A 17,197-nucleotide genomic window follows, 5' to 3' on the forward strand; every position below is an offset into this window, starting at 1 on the left:
CTGAGATGCCGTGGCCCACTTCTAGGCTCAACCCCCCTGCCTGTATCAATGATTATCCGAGCAACGCATCTGCACCGACGTACGACCTGGATTTTGAAAATTTTACTTCCTCTCATCTCAATGTCTTTTCATCACAGAAAATGAGGGAAAGAAAACAATCTCTTTCGAATGTCAATAGTGGAAAAGATTAGAGCAGAAAGATCACGCTAACTTCACAATAATTTTGTATGCCATTGCTGCTCCTAAGTTTCAGTAGTCGCATTTATGATTCAATCAGAGGCGTTTTGTTGTTGAAAATCCGCAGATCACCATCCCCAGTCACAATGGCCCACGAATAGGGTCTTCCAAGCGAGGCCGCGCCATTATCTCGATTGCAAAAAAGCAAGTCGATACGCACGAATGACTTAAAAAGCTTGATCCCCATCCCAAAATGGTCTTAGGCCACCAGGTATCATACCTGGTCATTCAGTGGATAATTTGCAGCGGGTCTTCTTGTTGTCCAGTTCAGGGTATAACTCGTTTCTTTGAGTTTTCCCAATAGATGGCCTGAATAAAACACACGAAATGGTCGACGATCTTAATTATACTCCTCGAATCCTGGGCTGTTGTCTTGATATGTTTGGTGCAACTCCATGAAGTCGCATCATGCAATATCAAAAATGGTTTCACGGATGATAGAAGATCTTCAATATTATCCCACTCCAATATAGCAATTACGGCATGTCGTCCACGATACTCTCACACATCCTGTGTTTGTTTTGCCCGGAGTTCTTAGCCAAGCACTGTAAGCTTGAAAGTTGCTGAAGCAAGTTCGCTTGAATACACAATTACCCTTTCTGGTGATGATAGTTCCGGTTTACTTTTGCTGCAATGGTAATCTTCCAGGGGCTGTAACGTTTGGAAAAGTGAATTCAATGCTGGCTTGAGCCATCCCAGCTTGTCTTGGGCATGGCATCATATATACACAAGAGCCATTACAATTCTCTCAATACCATCAAACACGTCCTCTTTTCTTTACTAATAGCGATGGGTCCCAAACGTTGAAGAAACGACTCACTGCATAGCAACTTACCTAAGTAAAACCACAGAACTCTCGATCTTCACAATGACAGTTCCGCTCACAGAGAAGGGCCAGCAATTGCTCGGTGTCTTGTGGATGGAAGTCGTCCTTTCCTTTTGCTTTATTGGTCTCCGGTTGTATACGCGCAAATTCATTGGTGGTGCGCCAGGTGTAGATGATTATCTTTTGATACTTAGCTGGGTAAGTTACAGGATAAACAACTTCTATGTTGCAGGACTAATGATTTCGTCTAGGCTTTAATGACGGCTTTCTCAGCATGTATTACACACTCAGTATCATATGGCATGGGAACGCACGCGTCAGCATTGACTCTTGCGGATAATTCTCATGGCATATTATGGCTTCTAATAGGCCAGTCCATCATTGCAGTTGCTATGGGAATAAGCAAGTGTGCTGTAGCTGTCTTCTTACTACGAATTGTAAATCAAACCTGGTGAGTTTCACTCGTTGATGCTGAATCAACACAAGATGGAGACTGACTGAGCATTAGGCATAAGATATTACTCTACTTTTGGATTTTGACTATCCTGGTATTGAGTTTCTTGCTAGCCATCGCTGTGTTTGCACAATGTACTCCAGTTCAGTCTATCTGGGATCCTACAGTTGAGGGTACCTGCACCCTGAGTTTGACTGTCATTGCGAAAGTTATGTGTTGTAGGTTTTTTCGTCAACATTTATCATATCAGTATGAAAGCTAACACTTCCTGCAAGCTTGGTCGGCAGCAATGGACTTCTTCCTTGCGGGGTTTCCTTGGGTCGTCATCTGGGGTCTCAATATGAAACAAAAAGAAAAGATCACCATTTGTGTCTCTTTGAGTTTGGGTGTTATGTGAGTTTTTGTCGAAGTTTCCTTGCGACATTTGAACTAACCTTTAAACTAGTGCTGGTGTATGCGGTGTGGTTCGCACTACAACCTTGGATGCTCTTATGGAGACTGATGACTATCTGTGTAAGTATCTTCTTCCACATTATCACCTAGATGTATCCTATCTATGGATGCTAATTACCTCTCCAGATGCTGTTAGTGATTCCGTCATGTGGACCATGTCCGAGCTTTGTGCCACTGTTATCTGCGTCACCATTCCTGCCCTTCGACCCCTCTATAACCGGATGACGGGAGCAAGTTCGGCAGGCGGACCTTATCAAAACTACGACTACGACAACCAGGATTCTGGCGCTGGCGCTGGCGAATATAATCTCAAATCTTTGAAAAGAGGCAACAAGGAGGCAACGCATTACGACGTCGAAGTAACTCGAGGAGGCGTGGATAATGATACTGATAGCGATACATGTATTCTCGCACCACCAACAGCAGATGAAGTGAAAGATGGTGGAATTCAGCGCCACCGGGAGGTTACGGTTACTTATGAGGATGGCATGAGTGCGACTAGCAGTAAGCAGCATGTCTAGACGAGCAGTCGAATATCTGCTTTACATTAACATTAGTTTGGTATGGGAAAGATACCAGTTTGTGATTAGAGCGGTTGATTTTAAGGACGGGTTGTAATTCTCAAAATTTAAGGGCAATAGTCTGATGTGTGTCAGGTCCTTAAGTTCCTGTAAGCTTTTGGTGTTTATGAAGGGTTTTGTAAAAGGATTGGAAGAGTCTCAAAGGCCAATTATGTTCATCAATTTTTATTGAATCTTAATCGACGGTGAAATGCGCTTCTGTTTGCGAGAGTAGGAGGCTTTGAAAAGTTTCCACTTTTCACTGATCAATAATATACTCGCCAAAAGTATTCAAGATGCATGTGAAGCATGTCCTCCGCATCTACTGAAAAAACACAGCGCGCTCAATAACTTCTCCCCCGCAACTTTTAATCGCCCCCACCATAGCTTGTGGTAAACTATCTTGCAACAATAGCTCCAAATATGACACACTTCGTGGCTATCTTTTCTTCGACTTACTTGAATATGAAACCGAGGCTAATCAGGGTTTTCGCAAGCGATTGTGCTCGACATACTAGTGAGATAAAGATCACCGCTACATAAGTGTTTACATGTATTTTGGTAAGAGCTTTTATGCAATACTAATGCAAGTCAACTCAACCTGATCTGAGACTTTGAGCTTTCTGTAGCTCTAGACTATCAGACTTCAGGAACGCCTCTCGTCAGACTATCGCAAAGGGTCTAAGCGAAAATTGGAAAAAAATCGACATTGCTTGAGAATCTAGGCCTATTGCAACGCGAAATCCAACACAATCGGTTCACTAATATACATATATTCGATTATGTGTTGACTAAGACCGAAATGGATGGAACATATTCGTTTTAAATGCCAGATAGTATGTTGATAGCTAATGCTCTTTCACTCGGGGTTATCTGAGCAAGAGACAGTGTAGTGTAGTCAAGTCAAATGTGTATTCTTTCTTTTTATGATCTTGAGAAGGGTTCAAAGTTTGCTGAAAGTGCTTGAGTATCTCTTCAGATCTTTAACTTCTTCTTTGATCGCAAGCTCGCTCATAATCTCCTCACTCCCACCTCCTACTAGTATTAGCATGATACTACTCGGAAAGAAATAATAAATTTGTCGTTCTGGCCAGACATCAGTACTTACCAACAGTCATAACCCTAACATCCCTTGAGATAGCCTCGATCCTATACACACCATCAGTAGGTTGTTACCCTTGCAGATTTCAGCTAACCTACCGTCCACCTTTCCCACCTCGAGCATAGCCCAATCCACCCATGATTTGTTGAGCTTCCCTTACACATTTCTCGAGGCACCTCGTACTTACAACTTTCAACATAGCCGTCATACCTCCAATCCTCATATCATTCTCTCCGCCATCTTCCCTACCCAATTCAATCAACCAAGTCAATTGTTCTAGGAATGCTTGCGCAGGTTCGATCATCCTTCCCATCTTCACAAATTTCGCTCGAATCACCGGATTCTCAATCAATTTCTTTCCAAATGTCTCACGAGTACAAGCATGTTTCCATGCATCTTCAGCACATACTCTACTCAATCGAATGGCCGATGAGGCAATACTTTTGCGCTCAGCATTGAAATTGGACATGATGACTTCAAATCCGCGACCTTCTTTGTGTAAAAGGTTCTCAATAGGAACTTTAACATCATCATCAAAAGTAAGAAATGTGCTGCCAGATGCTCCAACGCCCGAATTATGCATCGTCCTCCGAGAGACTCCGTCAGCTTTCAACGGGATGATAAGGAGCGATATACCACTCGCTCCCACGCCTCCAGTACGAACAGCCGCGGTGACATAATCCGCCCAAATAGCGTTTGTGATCCATTTCTTTGACCCATTAACGACATAATGGCCCCCGCTACTTACAGCAGTAGTTTTGATATTTGCTACATCGGAGCCAGCATCAGGTTCCGTGATGCCAAGACAAAATCTTATGCTACCGTTCGCAACACCAGGTAAAAATTTCGCTTTTTGCTCTTCCGTCCCAAAATTGACTATTGGGGGTACTCCAATTCAATTGCCTCCACCAAGACCCCAAAGTACGCCCGTATATGCCTGGATCGCGTCAGTATGAAAGACATATCAGAAACCAGCGCGCGATCTTACGACACGCGACAACTCATCCGTAACGATCAAAGTGTGCCACGAGTCCCACTCTTCAGGTTTAATATCTCCCGGTAGTTTAACATCCGAAAGTCCTGTGCTTAAGGCTAGATATCCCAATTCCGCATGTCGTCGCCATGCCTGCTGGATTCGTTAGTGGAGTCGTGAAGTCACGGGGGCGGCACGTGCCGAGTCTGGTACTTTGCCTGCCGATTCCCAATCGAAGGCATATAACAAGATTTCTTCATCGACGTATTTGCGCACCGCGGCGCGAAGTTTGCGATGTAAAGTAGTGTAATGGGGTGACACGTTTCGGGAATACCACAGTGGCTCGGCATATGGAGTTGGACAGCCAATTGGCCCATGTGCACTGTCTTCAGATGGTGATGAGGGGCCTTTCACAGTTGTGAATAGAATAGACATTTTATTATGCACTTATCAGTAGCACCGAGTGATATATATTGTGTAATGGAGAAGATGAACATAGTTTTTTGAAACAAAGGAGTGCCAATATTCAGTATGAGACTTGTTTTTCAACCTCGGCATGTCTGTCGTGATGACCCGTGAATTATCAACCTTATAAACCTTGTAAATCTCAAAATCTCAAAATAACACATTGTGCTTTTTGATAAAACGATTTATCTTTCTTCACCAATCGTCAATGTCAATACTGTGTGACCAAACATATGATCGTAAGAAACGCTGCCGTTCTATGACGGATACCCTCTTTAACTCGGGAAGCATCGTCCGTTGTAGGCCGGATAAGCTACTTTTCGGAAGAGATTCACTACCCGATCAATGCCCCGCTTTGCTTCAGGATGCTGGTAAGCCTAAGTGCACTCCGAAATTTCAGATTACAACGTCAAATAGACGTATAATGCGAGGGACAAAAAGGGTAGGCTAGATGATTCTTGATTCGGAATGTGGCTGCATCAATCATCAATCCTTGACCGGTGTTGCCTGAAAAGCAAATCTCATTGTACTAAATCATCCCAAGTATCTCACGTAATTCTAAAATGCGCCGTATATCCCTAATACTTGTACAGTCGTAGCGTCATCGTCATATCCTTTTTGGTGTCAATCATTCATTACCTTGTAAAAATCTTATTCGGTAAGCAGAAAGAAAACACCCCCCCCCCCCCTTCTCCCAAAAATAACCCAATCCCCTAAATTTCTTACATTGCTTAACAAGCCCTTTCTGGATCTATTCCCCATGTCCCCGGAAATCTACTCCGTCAACATATCTTTCAATCTATCCACTTGCTCTTTCAAGAACTCCTGGTTCCAGGTCGAGGCTTTGAGATGGCTGCTTCTCTTGAACGCTATCAGATCTCTCCTCAGTTTCTTGGATAGTTGTATCAAATCCTCGTTTCCCCCTAGTAAGTCTCTGTTGCATTTGTCTTCAAAGTTTATGAGTAATGGGAACGATGATCTAAGTAGGGCGGTGAAAACGCTTATGAGGAGGTTAAGAACATGCTTATGATGAGATGCAGCTGTTGATGACGTTCCCGTGGATGCTATGAACCGTCAGTACATCTATACGCACAATGTATTGGGAACTCATATCATAAAAGAATACGCACGAGAACTGTTCCCTTCACTCAAATTGATGACATGGCTCGCTTTCAAACTTTGTAATCTGGTGAGCAACCAAATTACTAGTGCCACAGGAACAACCGCGTCCTTCGGTAACTGTCCAGAGGTTTTGAAGACTAGACGTTGAAGCTCATCATAAACAAGCTTTTCGGTATGGCGGAGAAGATGAAAGAGTTTTGTCTCGAGCTGTGCGCGTAGTACAGGGTGTTGAGCAGCTATATCTTGCTGGCCTGCAGGCGTTGTGATTCTCAATCCTTTGCAGAGAATATAGCTGAATGCTATGAGCTTTGTTGTATTCTCTACTAGATCTGCCTTCTCTTTTTTAGTGAAATGTGGAATGAACAGATGTGTTGAATTGAATTATCAAACTTACATATGGCAGCTTTTCTTTGGCATATTCAACCCCGAACAGAAAAGAGGTGGAATTTACGTTGTCAATTTTATTCCCGTCAGTGTACCTCATAACCCATTCTTCAAGCCTTTGAGATGAGAAGAGTCTCGGATCAAGAACAATCACAAACTTTGACTGATCTGGACTGGGATTGAGCGGGCGTGAGAACCTAGAGCTGAGTCTACTTATTCGACGAACTTCTTTAAGCAAATTATCGGTCAACAACGATGATTGTATCTCATTGACTTCAAAATGTAGGGGGGAAGAGGCAGGGCCCTTTCCGTCAATCTTGATAGTCTTCCGTTGACCTTCTAAATTTGAAAACTCAACATCGAAATCGGTTATAAGTGGGAGTAATTTGCTAGAGTAGACTTTGAGGTCAATATCCTGGGCTCCTCATGAAAGTAGAATAATCACATTCACTTATTGATAGCTCGACAAACGGCGATTCTCTTGTACATAAAGATGCCGCAAACTCCGCACTGCCAGCACGTCGAATGCATAACAGACAAGGCTCATTAGTCCCACACTACGCTTGTCAGTCGAAAGGCTCAACACAGGGCTCAGACCAACTTACAGTTCGTTTTCTGAATTTGCACTGAATACAAGCACCAACGCTCCTCACCGCTTCCACTTTTTTCTTTTCTTGTGGTGTAAAGGCACTCCGAGCTTTGCGCTTCGTTGGCTGATTCATATTGACTTCGAAAACTGAGCTCAAAGATTCTTGTGATGCTGTGGGTTGCGATCCCTCCCTAGAAATTGATGGCATCCTTAAACCTAGCTTAAATACATTTGAATGAGGGATATTTGGTATTCGTGTCTTTTTGTCTTGAGAAGGTCTCCGTTTCTTGCGGGAAAGCTCTAAATTTATATTGTTATCATTCTCACGATACATCTCTTCGATTGCGTATGGATTCGGCGGATCTTTTGAGTTTTCACGATACTCTGTGGTCAATTGTCCGCAAATTCCACTGAGTGATCTGGGCAAAAACTGCTCTTCGCCGTCGGCCTTAGTACTGGTGGACCCAGAACTAGGTGAGAAACGTTGAAATGATTCATAAGTCGATGTGATAACGGCGAATTCATGCTGAGATGGATAGAGTTGTTCATCAAACATTTGAGGAATCAGGAACATTTCAGGACCGAGGTAGAAGTTCGTAGATGAGACACGATTAAAGTCTAGAGACTCGTTGACATCATTCTGATAGTCATCAAAACCCGAAGAATAGAACTCGTTGCTCATGTCATCGTAATACGATGATGATCTACTGGAAGCAGCCATAGCATCAACTATCACATCAGCTGTTAGCAGCAGACTCCAATAGAATACAATGAGAACAACACAAACCACTATTCACTAAATATCATCACCGTACCACTCAGTGGAAATCCGAGGGAAGCGAGAATTGCAGGGGGATTCAAGACGCGATGGAAATTGGTATGATATTTCAAATTGTCCACGCACAGGTCGGAAGCTTCTGTGCATAGAAGAAATCATATATGAGAACATTTGGTGGAATCTGGTGTACAGACAGCCATTGTAGGCCCCCACAATTGATGTTTTATATCTTGGGTTACATTTACCTATGTGAAAGCCATGTGGAAAGATTTCTTGTTCTCTCGTCATTGTAACATCCAATGCAGGAACAAGGTACCATCTGACTTTCATGACGACAACGAGGTAATCCATGGATGTGACTGAATACGTCTGCAGCAGCTGTGGCATATAGAAGGCTTCTGGAATATGGCTTGCCTAACGTAACCATAACTACCTTGTCTGGCACATGGTCTATTTCCTATCATAGAACACCGCAACCTCAATGAAAGTTTTTTATCCTTGAAAACTTCTGGTTTTACGAATTGTGCCTCAGCCTCGCGTGTAAATTTTTGTTTGGGGGCTGAAAATGTAAGCATGCCGTATGGAGTAAGCTGCATAAATACTTGCATACACGTTCTTCGCGGAGCTTTTGGTGGTAGAACAATCTCAATTGGGTAAATGATCCTGGAATTTCCAAAAATATAAGAGTTCTACCTTGTCCGTTTTGATTCTTGTGCTTTTTGGGTCTGTTTATCGTTATCGTGACATGTAGATGAAACACACCGTTATTGTTGTGGCGAGTCGTTTCAAGGAATTTAAAGTACTTGTTTTCCGCATCCTGTCTTGTTCTTGGCTATCTTCATTGCTTCGTTAATTCCATCCAATCCATATTTGCCAATTGTTTTTATACCTGCACCATAATCCATTTTGAGATTCCCCATTTCAATCATTTCGACGAATCTTACCACTTATATTCTCAGTCATACATAATCCCCTAAGTTCGCAGAATTCTTATCACGAGTGAAACGTAACTGACTTTGATGTTGCCAAATATACCACCCAAAGATGTCACTTTGTCATAAGGTTTCAGTGCGGTCATCCACGCTATAATAGGAGTCAATCTGGTAACTGCGTTCGGCGAAAATCGATAATTCAGTTGGCGCTATTACCGTTACCTGGAACTATAGAAAATTCGCTGTGTATGTTTTTTTACTCACCAATTGAGACGATTTGTTCGAGTCTTTTGGTATTGCCATAGACCTCCCTGGGGGCTGTGAGAATGTCTTCACTTCTATCACCAGCAACAACTCAGTGCACATCACTAATACTGCCGTCACAACACTCCCACCAAAGCTACCAGTCGCCGGAACCATTTTTATGGTCTCGCCAGGAGGACGATTAGAGAAATGTGTTGAGTAAATTCTCACTTCTGTGAGCATCATTAAAAACGAATTACAAGATATGGCATATCGATGATATATCCAGGTTTCTGACATAGAATATGTTTGAAAAATGCTAAAAACATGTCATTGTCTGCAAATTTCCCTTTTCCCTCTTCGTCTTGCACTAGTTCAATCGCTGCTTCTCCATGTAGCCATTTCCAAGCAGCCAAGTCCGGATTCTCCCTTGCGCGTGTAGTGGTATCGCAATAATCAACTGTCTAGGCGTCGAAGACACGACACCAGGTCCTACAAATACAATGCGCGTGATTGAGTTTTCACGTAGTATTGTAGGCAGTACCAAACAATACAACAGTCTGGCATCAAAGAACATGAAGAGCATGCATGAAAGAATGAAGGCGCGAAGATTTTTAAAAATTAATAGACCCGGCCCTGCTACAGCAATCGAAACATTCTGCAAGCATAGCGGCTCTCCATCTGATCTGAGTACGGGGACTTTTTCGATCGCCGTTCTAGAGCGAAAGATCATGCATCCCAGAATGTAGAGGTGCAAACAATCAATCAGAGATAAAAACAAGTTACTATGGTTACTGAGTTGGTCGATACCTACCAGCAACGACCTAACTGGTTTGAAGCGGTTTTAAAAAGATCTTGTAACCTCAGCATGAAGATTTGGACCTAATCTACAAAGGTTAAGATACAGACTTGAAATTGGCCCGGTTTCTGGATGCTTTTGATAGGAAAGAATTGGCTAGATATTCGAACCAGTGGATATTCGTGGCCTGGTAACATCTACAACTGTTGTATGTTCCAATGCTATCTTGGCATCATAAGGTTGGGTCAGATATGATCTTCCACTAATGAATTCACTGGCCACACACACTTATGCGTCGCAATATTGAGGAAGGTGCGATCGACTTCGCGAGATATGTGAAGATTGATAGAATATAACAATAGATGAATATCAAATAGAGAGCATTCATCTACATATACATAGACGGCGCGGAAATATAATGTGGTGTAAGAATATACGAAGAACTTTGGTTGCGAGGATAAAAGTGTGTTCACCAGGTTCACCAAGTTTCGTCATTTCGCTTACATAATCAATTTCTTATCCAAGTGATGGACAAAATGATCTGTCAATCGTCCATAATTATCCAACCGGCTTCAATCCTTCAAGATTGTTTCTGCGGCACGCCTCGAAATTTCAGTGCAATGACATCCCCGGACTCAGAGCCATACATTGTACAATGGCTGCTCGATACAAGACTATTGTGGCCTGTTCACCGCAAAGATCAGTCCAGAGAGGAGGTCGCAGAACTGAGGACTGCTGTGTGTATAACATCTACTAGTTGCTCTACATGTCTGAATTGACAGATGATGTTAGGCTTCTCGTGCTCTGGCTTTCCTCTCTGAATCCGAGCAAGAATCAGTCCTTAAATATTATCACGTCAAAGATGCAAAAATGAGCTTAGCATCCCACCTCCTCAAGCACCTAGTTATTGCAAAATATTGCAATGTACCTTGGTCGAAGACTACAATTTCGCGCGAATCAAATGGAAAGCCTTGTTATAATTCGGCTGCAGATCAACCTCGAATCGAATTCAATGTAAGTCATCAGGCCGGACTTGTAACATTAATAGCTGTGATTGGGGGCGATGGAACAATCAATGTGGGAACGGACATCGTGTGCGCCAACGAACGACTGTCGCATGATTATAAATATATAGAGAAGAGTGGGTTCTTTGATTGGATTGATATGCACGGAGAAGTGTTCGCAGATTCGGAGGTTAATCATATGAAGCTTTCATCACTTGGACTCGACGAGGTTGCGCCGGGTAAGAAGCTTCATGGGTATGGCAACGACGCACTTTCTAGATGTCAATGGAGAAACAGACAATTGGATCTGATCATTGAGGATAGTGAGGGAAAGGCTGAACAACTGAAGATTGACAGTAACAAGGTCATCGATGCGAAGATTAGACGGTTCTATGCCATGTGGTGTTTGCGAGAGACCTATGTCAAAATGACTGGAGAAGCTTTGCTTGCGCCATGGCTGAAAGACTTGGAGATTTGCGATGCTCGAAGTCCAATTGCGTCTGAGGTACATGATCTGAATTCCCTCGAATGGGGGGAAACAATTGACAATTATCGTATTATATTCAAGGGCCGCGAAGTTACAAACGTACGTATGGAAGTAGCTGCGTTAGGTCCGCATTACATGGTGGGTGGTGCTGTTCGAGTGACGGAGAACGATAAGAAGCTAGGGTTGGGCCCATGGAAAGAGCTTGACCTTGAGAAGGATATCCTAGAGATTGCGGAGTCTAAGTCCTAAACAGTCTTTTTCATCCTCTTGTACCGCGAGATCTTGATTTGGACCATACCAACAATTTTTGTGACAATTTTGATGAGGTCTTGAATCCATGAAGCAACCGCCAGAATCGGAAGGGGCGTATCATTTTCATACATTCGATTTTAGTAGTAGAAGTCCACAACCATTGACAGCAAACTTTCATACACGCATCTTTTCTTCTTGTTATTTACTGAATAACCATTCACGAATTATCCCTGATCTTTCCCCGTTCAAGTTTTGTATAGGATCTCTCGCGGAAGATAACCACGCCAATTCCATTCTTCCATGATCCATCTACACGATGTTCAACGTTGCTAGTTTTCAAGTCATTAAGGCTCTGCAGTAGATGCGCGACAGTTATCTGTCCCGAGATAGCTATTTTCAACTTTCTATATGAATCACAAAGCAATTCACTTAAAAACGACCTTTACCACATAAACCCATTTTTAAGTACCACTAACTTCTGAGTTTGTAGTATCGAGTATTTCTTCTACCTTACCGTGACCTGTTCCTACGAAGTGTTACTCAGTCTCCACGACTCTGCCTTTGATAGAAGACTCGTCTTCTTTGGACCTGGATTTTAGTTGGACTATAGTACGATCATCAGAAGTTCGCATACAGATTATGTCCTCAGTTAAAAAATCGAAATGGTTAGAAATTTCGAACCCTCCTCGAGTTTCCCTCTGATTTTATGTACATCCAATTTATCAACTGCGGACTACTGGACACCTCGCTTGAAACATTTTGCTTCTGATCATTGAGCCGGACTACCATATATGGAAGGCTATGGCAAATCAAAAATGTACAAAGTCAAAACGTGAGCATCCAGTGATGCTGAATGCAATCACACTCCCACAAACTCCAAGCCAAATGAAACATCCAAAATCAAAATTGAGATGAAATCAGAGGCACTATATGGTAGGTGCGCAAAATTCCTCGTCGTGCTGTCTCATCTGATCGTAATACCTTGCCGGCATTGCTTCTCTGTATGCAGGCGGTGGAGCGTCGTTTTGTTCAAAATGTCTAGTGGTAGACCCCGTGGCGACTTGATCTTGCCTGGCAATATAGGGATTATTATTTTGGTTTTGGTTGGTATAAGGAGCCATTCGATCTTGATTTGAAATGGAATAGATGGGGTCTTGATCATTCTTGGACGATTTCAGCCGATTGTTTGAGTTTGTGGTTTGAGACTGCAGTGGTGAAAATGACGAAACGTGAGTCAGTGGCGTCTGTGATCTCGACGAAGGGAAGGATCTCTGATCTTCGGGGTTATTTGTGATCATCAGATATAGGATATCAGTCTTCATCCCTATGCCTCTGATTCCCTTGATTAAACTTTGATCTTGTTTTCCAGGTCCATTTATCATCCCTCTCGCGGTTCCTACCAAACTTGTCCTTCCTCTACTAGAAGAACCGTTCCTCCCACTGGCATCACCAACTGCCCCAAGCGCGGTGCTTAAAAGTCCACCTCTTCTTGATGTATCACTACTTGAGCTATCTCTTCGACGACGATCTCTTCTGTCTCTTTTTCGATCTTTTTTGTCTTCTCTGCGGGATTTCCTATCGTCTGGGACGCCAGTCAGTAGACTTTTCAGTCCACCACTATTGGCAGGATGATTTGGGTCAGCCCAACGACTATTAAATGTTGGCAAAGGACTAGTCAAAGATGACTCGGGGTTGTTGTGCGCCTTTTTGCTTGTCAGTAGGTCTCTATCTATCAAAAATATGAACCGCACATACGTATCGAGCTTGGGCTCTACGATCTCCATAATCCGCAATAAAATGGCCCATTTTCTTTAGACCAGTTTGCTGAGCACGTCTCTCGTCTTCGGGATAAATAAGGGAAGCAGACAGAGGAAGTTGAACTTCTCCTGGCACTTCATTTAGGTTTTGAGTTTGATCAGGCCGAAAAGTTAAGACCATTGCAAAGAGGCCATGCGGTACGAAAAGATTTGCATTGGCTCGGTCTAAGAAAGAGGATGATCTAAGGAGAGTATCAACTGGCTGTTATCATCACCAAGTAGTTTGACTGCCTGCTTACTGTCTTTGTGTCTGATAACCTTTAGCGGCTCGTACTGCAATTGGAACAACCATAGACACAATCATCGGCGAAATACCGGGTGCAAATCCGACACCTTGGGCGGCCACATTAACAGCGTCGAGATAAGGAGATGCCTGCACATAAGTAAGTTTCAATGAAAGAGACTCGGAAGTTTCAATTTACTTTATGAGCTTCATTAAAATCATCAATAAAATCCAGAAACGTATCTTGATCTATGCCGCAACCTGCTAGCTCTAAGGAGTACGCGCGAATGATACCACGACTTTGGGCTTCTGGCCTCCGTTGTGGAAGTATTACTGGACAAGAGAGCCCTCGAGCTGGCTGAATTCTTTGTTCTGGCAGCTCATGGGAGTAAAATGAAACGTCTCTTTCGTATGCATTCCTCATTGGTTGTGCTCGAGGATTCGCGGTCAAATATTTTCTGTAATTCTCATCTCTTCCTATGTCCGCACTTATACGATCTGAAAGGGTATTTTGATAGTCGGCGTAGGCTTGCAAGTCTTGATATGCGTCTTCATCATTGCTATGTTGATTTCCTTTTGACAAGGTACGAAGTGGCACTATTGTAAGTTAGCATCGATATATAGAAATCCTGATGACGGACAAACTTTGGGATGGACCAGTATAAGATGAACCACGGTTTATATCTTTCGTGTGGGATTTAGGACTCGGAGATTGATAGGATGTCTTTGCTTCCATTGCGAGACCAATGCCTGAACTAATCAATCCAGCGAGTTTTCCCATACTGTTTGGTTTCTGTTGGAGTAATATAAAATCGATGCGCCGTTAGAGATATCAAAAAGGAGTAACTAGACTTGCTTGTGTGTTTAAGGGATACACATATTTACAAGAAGATGGATACAGAGAGAAGCTTTATAATGAGAATCATGGTTTGTCCCGAGACTTCACTGTATTCTACAAAAACGCATAGAGTAGCTCGTGAAATGCCAAGACAAGAAGAAGTACTCGACTATTGCAAATGCGAAACCCTTTTCGTAACAAGTCGAACCATCCATAGTTGGGTTAATTTAAATAGGTTGTATCGTTCCTCATGTCGATATTACTCGACGCGACAGCTGCGAAATAATCTCTCTATTAGGAATGAAATGCGTAATAAGTTGATCATTCCTCTGAGGTTACCACTGTGGGAATTGTACGATGACGCTACTCACTGGTTACTCTTTTTGGTAATCTTCGCTTAAATGGATGGCGCGGCACTCCACCAAATGATTGAGGCGATGGGATGTTCATTTTACAGTTCTCACGTTTGGGCGTGTACTTCTTTTTTATTATTACTCAACAGATAAGAAAATGTCAGTCATAAAATGCATTGATTTAGCGGGATCTCAAACAAATAGGGGAACGAACAGTAGAACGTTAAAAGACAGGTATTATTCTCACAAGGCGAACTCTATTTGCTCTGTAGACCAAAAAACTATCAACTTCCAAGAACAATGCTAAAAGTCGACTACCCCAATTAGAGTCCATAATTGATACTTTATAGTTTGATAAGTTCTATGATATCGATATGATTCGATCAGCAATTTCCGTCACTAATCTCTCTTCTTCTAAGCTGCCAAAATGAGAAGAGAATGCCTTTTTTTATATAGAAATATCTGACAATGTATATATACGCATTTAGTGCGTCAATTTGCTGTCAACAACAGTCTATACACTCTTATGTATTCAGCTTTGGCGTTATCAAACCCGCTAGTAAGTACAATGCGACTACCGTAAATTCCTCGATGATTGCCACGAACAATCTTACCAACGCTGACCCGTCAAGAACAGAGAAGGATTTGATGGAAGTGAAAGCCGCTAAAATGCTGTAAAATAATCTGACGGCCAAGAAGGGATTGGCAATAACGACGGCCCAGAACACTCGGCCATGTCCAGGGGGGATTTTGTAATGGTCCTTGAATGTGACAATGACGAGAGCAATTTGGACAATGTACACTCCTATATACATAGCGATGCCAATTTTTGTAAGATTTCTCCCAGACGAGATTTTGGACGATGTACCGTCAAACTCTCGAGTACCGCCAACAATACAAAGAGCCAGAGCAATCATCGTGGGTATATGCATTAGTTGAATGAAACGACTTCGTAGAGATCCAGATGTTGAGTTGCTTGGCTTGTAGTATCCACCATGTTGCATCTCAAAGGGAGTGCCAACTTGTGTATAACCAGATATGATATCAGTACTGCCATTCCTTCATGTTAGCTTAAACATGGTTATGAAAGTCGTCCAATAACTCTAACGTACGTTCTAGAAAGTAAACCATATGTAGCCATAAACAAAGGTGACAATCCAACAGACTGAAGAATAATCGACCATTTCGCATCACTGGTATTAACAGGAACATGTGTACTTCGAAGCTCAAATATTGCGCCCGCAATCCGAACAACGGAAAACAATCCGAGGTATACCCAGCCAAGCTTTTTCTTGAACCCCTGAGAGAAGATCACAAAGATAGCGATTGGTAAGGCGACAGCATATGCAATGATTTCTGCGTATGCAATACCTTTCTCGGTTGATACCATGATGGTTGAACTTTGGGTAATTGCAAAGGGAGTGAGTTGGTAGAAAGAAGATAGAAACAAAAGTGCGTGAAGAAAATGAGCGAATCTAAGAAGTAAATGTGCGACAGACTTCCCTTATATCACACTCGGGGGTTTCTCTGTGACAAACTTTCCGGATCATCGCCCAAGAATAACGGCAACCAGATGTTCATCTTATTCAAGAAGAGCCACACAGTGGGCACGCATCCATTGGCATTCTAGATGCTAATGAGTCGAAGAATGGAGGAGCTGTCAAAATTGGAAAGTGATGAGTAGCATCTCCAGAATTGAAAGGGGGCCTTTGGAGAAGCCATCGTCATCTCACTCCTTCGTTATCAAAATAGAGTGAGGGCAATCGCTAATATGAATATCCGTTCTGGAATCTGTCTCATTGGAGCAATGGAAAGAATAAGGCTCGCTGGTCCTTATGCAGGCTCGGCTGAAGGAAAGTGCTGTAGACATAGATATCAGTACATCAAATAATATAGACGCGGGGATGATTCGGGAGTTTCCGTCGAAAGTTGAGTGCTGGTGGTGTCACATAGAGGCTGAGTAATCATTGCGCTACGCTGAGAATACCCGAAAGAGACAAGCGTATGATGACAGAGCCTTATCCGTCTTACGAACAAGCAATCAAATGTTCCTAAAGAGAATCAAGCTTCATCTGCATTGCCCATCTCTCATACATATATGCCCAGGTACAGGACCTTTACAATGTGGCTTATTAGGAACTATGTGATCATGAATGCATGCTTCACACAAGCAATGCGACAGTGTATGTACGTACCTACAGGCAATAACTTCAATTCATTCGTTCTCATACTTTCGTGTAATCAGCATCTTTCCCAAGATCCTTACGAAACACGGGTTCGCAGACTACTCATCATCTACCCAATTG

The 17,197-nt window shown here is 42.7% G+C and overlaps 6 protein-coding genes across 6 annotated transcripts; 2 read left to right on the top strand and 4 right to left on the bottom strand.

Annotated features, from left to right (window-relative positions):
- Window positions 1-154: 154 nt before the first annotated feature.
- Window positions 155-2,631, top strand: EAF01_009145 (uncharacterized protein). The gene is made up of 6 exons (XM_038917401.1): window positions 155-1,261; window positions 1,315-1,514; window positions 1,572-1,735; window positions 1,793-1,910; window positions 1,963-2,030; window positions 2,097-2,631. Exons 1-6 carry the CDS (start codon window positions 1,106-1,108, stop codon window positions 2,489-2,491), a joined length of 1,101 nt encoding a protein of 366 aa, XP_038767006.1. The 5' UTR covers window positions 155-1,105; the 3' UTR covers window positions 2,492-2,631.
- Window positions 2,632-3,331: 700 nt separating this feature from the next.
- On the bottom strand, window positions 3,332-5,040 carry EAF01_009146 (uncharacterized protein; the record flags this gene model as incomplete). Its single annotated transcript, XM_038917402.1, has 5 exons — window positions 3,332-3,568; window positions 3,639-3,679; window positions 3,731-4,508; window positions 4,605-4,761; window positions 4,792-5,040. The coding sequence occupies 5 exons, from the start codon at window positions 5,038-5,040 to the stop codon at window positions 3,474-3,476; spliced, it is 1,320 nt and encodes a 439-aa protein (XP_038767007.1). The 3' UTR covers window positions 3,332-3,473.
- A 755-nt stretch (window positions 5,041-5,795) lies between these two features.
- On the bottom strand, window positions 5,796-9,404 carry EAF01_009147 (uncharacterized protein). The gene is made up of 8 exons (XM_038917403.1): window positions 8,959-9,404; window positions 8,554-8,779; window positions 7,953-8,502; window positions 7,182-7,894; window positions 7,028-7,133; window positions 6,587-6,975; window positions 6,201-6,525; window positions 5,796-6,134 (listed from the first exon to the last, which is right to left on the bottom strand). Exons 4-8 carry the CDS (start codon window positions 7,884-7,886, stop codon window positions 5,845-5,847), a joined length of 1,815 nt encoding a protein of 604 aa, XP_038767008.1. The 5' UTR covers window positions 7,887-7,894; window positions 7,953-8,502; window positions 8,554-8,779; window positions 8,959-9,404; the 3' UTR covers window positions 5,796-5,844.
- A 1,133-nt stretch (window positions 9,405-10,537) lies between these two features.
- EAF01_009148 (uncharacterized protein) lies at window positions 10,538-11,657 on the top strand (the record flags this gene model as incomplete). The annotated part of the gene is made up of 2 exons (XM_038917404.1): window positions 10,538-10,654; window positions 10,710-11,657. 2 exons carry the CDS (start codon window positions 10,538-10,540, stop codon window positions 11,655-11,657), a joined length of 1,065 nt encoding a protein of 354 aa, XP_038767009.1.
- Window positions 11,658-12,586: 929 nt separating this feature from the next.
- Window positions 12,587-14,481, bottom strand: EAF01_009149 (uncharacterized protein; the record flags this gene model as incomplete). The annotated part of the gene is made up of 5 exons (XM_038917405.1): window positions 12,587-13,363; window positions 13,416-13,659; window positions 13,717-13,850; window positions 13,900-14,297; window positions 14,346-14,481. 5 exons carry the CDS (start codon window positions 14,479-14,481, stop codon window positions 12,587-12,589), a joined length of 1,689 nt encoding a protein of 562 aa, XP_038767010.1.
- A 934-nt stretch (window positions 14,482-15,415) lies between these two features.
- EAF01_009150 (uncharacterized protein) lies at window positions 15,416-16,281 on the bottom strand (the record flags this gene model as incomplete). The annotated part of the gene is made up of 2 exons (XM_038917406.1): window positions 15,416-15,941; window positions 16,004-16,281. 2 exons carry the CDS (start codon window positions 16,279-16,281, stop codon window positions 15,416-15,418), a joined length of 804 nt encoding a protein of 267 aa, XP_038767011.1.
- Between the last annotated feature and the right edge of the window lie 916 nt (window positions 16,282-17,197).

Source organism: Botrytis porri (genome assembly GCF_014898465.1).
Source record: "Botrytis porri strain MUCL 3234 chromosome Unknown BPOR_013, whole genome shotgun sequence".
NCBI classification, from domain to species: domain Eukaryota; kingdom Fungi; phylum Ascomycota; class Leotiomycetes; order Helotiales; family Sclerotiniaceae; genus Botrytis; species Botrytis porri.

Bases quoted from the DNA above. Each gene is read 5' to 3' on its own strand.
- EAF01_009145 (XM_038917401.1), top strand. From the start codon at position 1,106: ATGACAGTTCCGCTCACAGAGAAGGGCCAGCAATTGCTCGGTGTCTTG. The intron at 1,736-1,792 runs GTAGGTTTTTTC...ACTTCCTGCAAG, and splicing joins CATTGCGAAAGTTATGTGTT to CTTGGTCGGCAGCAATGGAC. The intron at 2,031-2,096 runs GTAAGTATCTTC...TTACCTCTCCAG, and splicing joins GGAGACTGATGACTATCTGT to ATGCTGTTAGTGATTCCGTC.
- EAF01_009147 (XM_038917403.1), bottom strand. From the start codon at position 7,886: ATGGCTGCTTCCAGTAGATCATCATCGTATTACGATGACATGAGCAAC. The intron at 6,526-6,586 runs GTAAGTTTGATA...AAAAAAGAGAAG, and splicing joins CCAAAGAAAAGCTGCCATAT to GCAGATCTAGTAGAGAATAC. The intron at 6,135-6,200 runs GTGCGTATTCTT...GACGGTTCATAG, and splicing joins GAGTGAAGGGAACAGTTCTC to CATCCACGGGAACGTCATCA.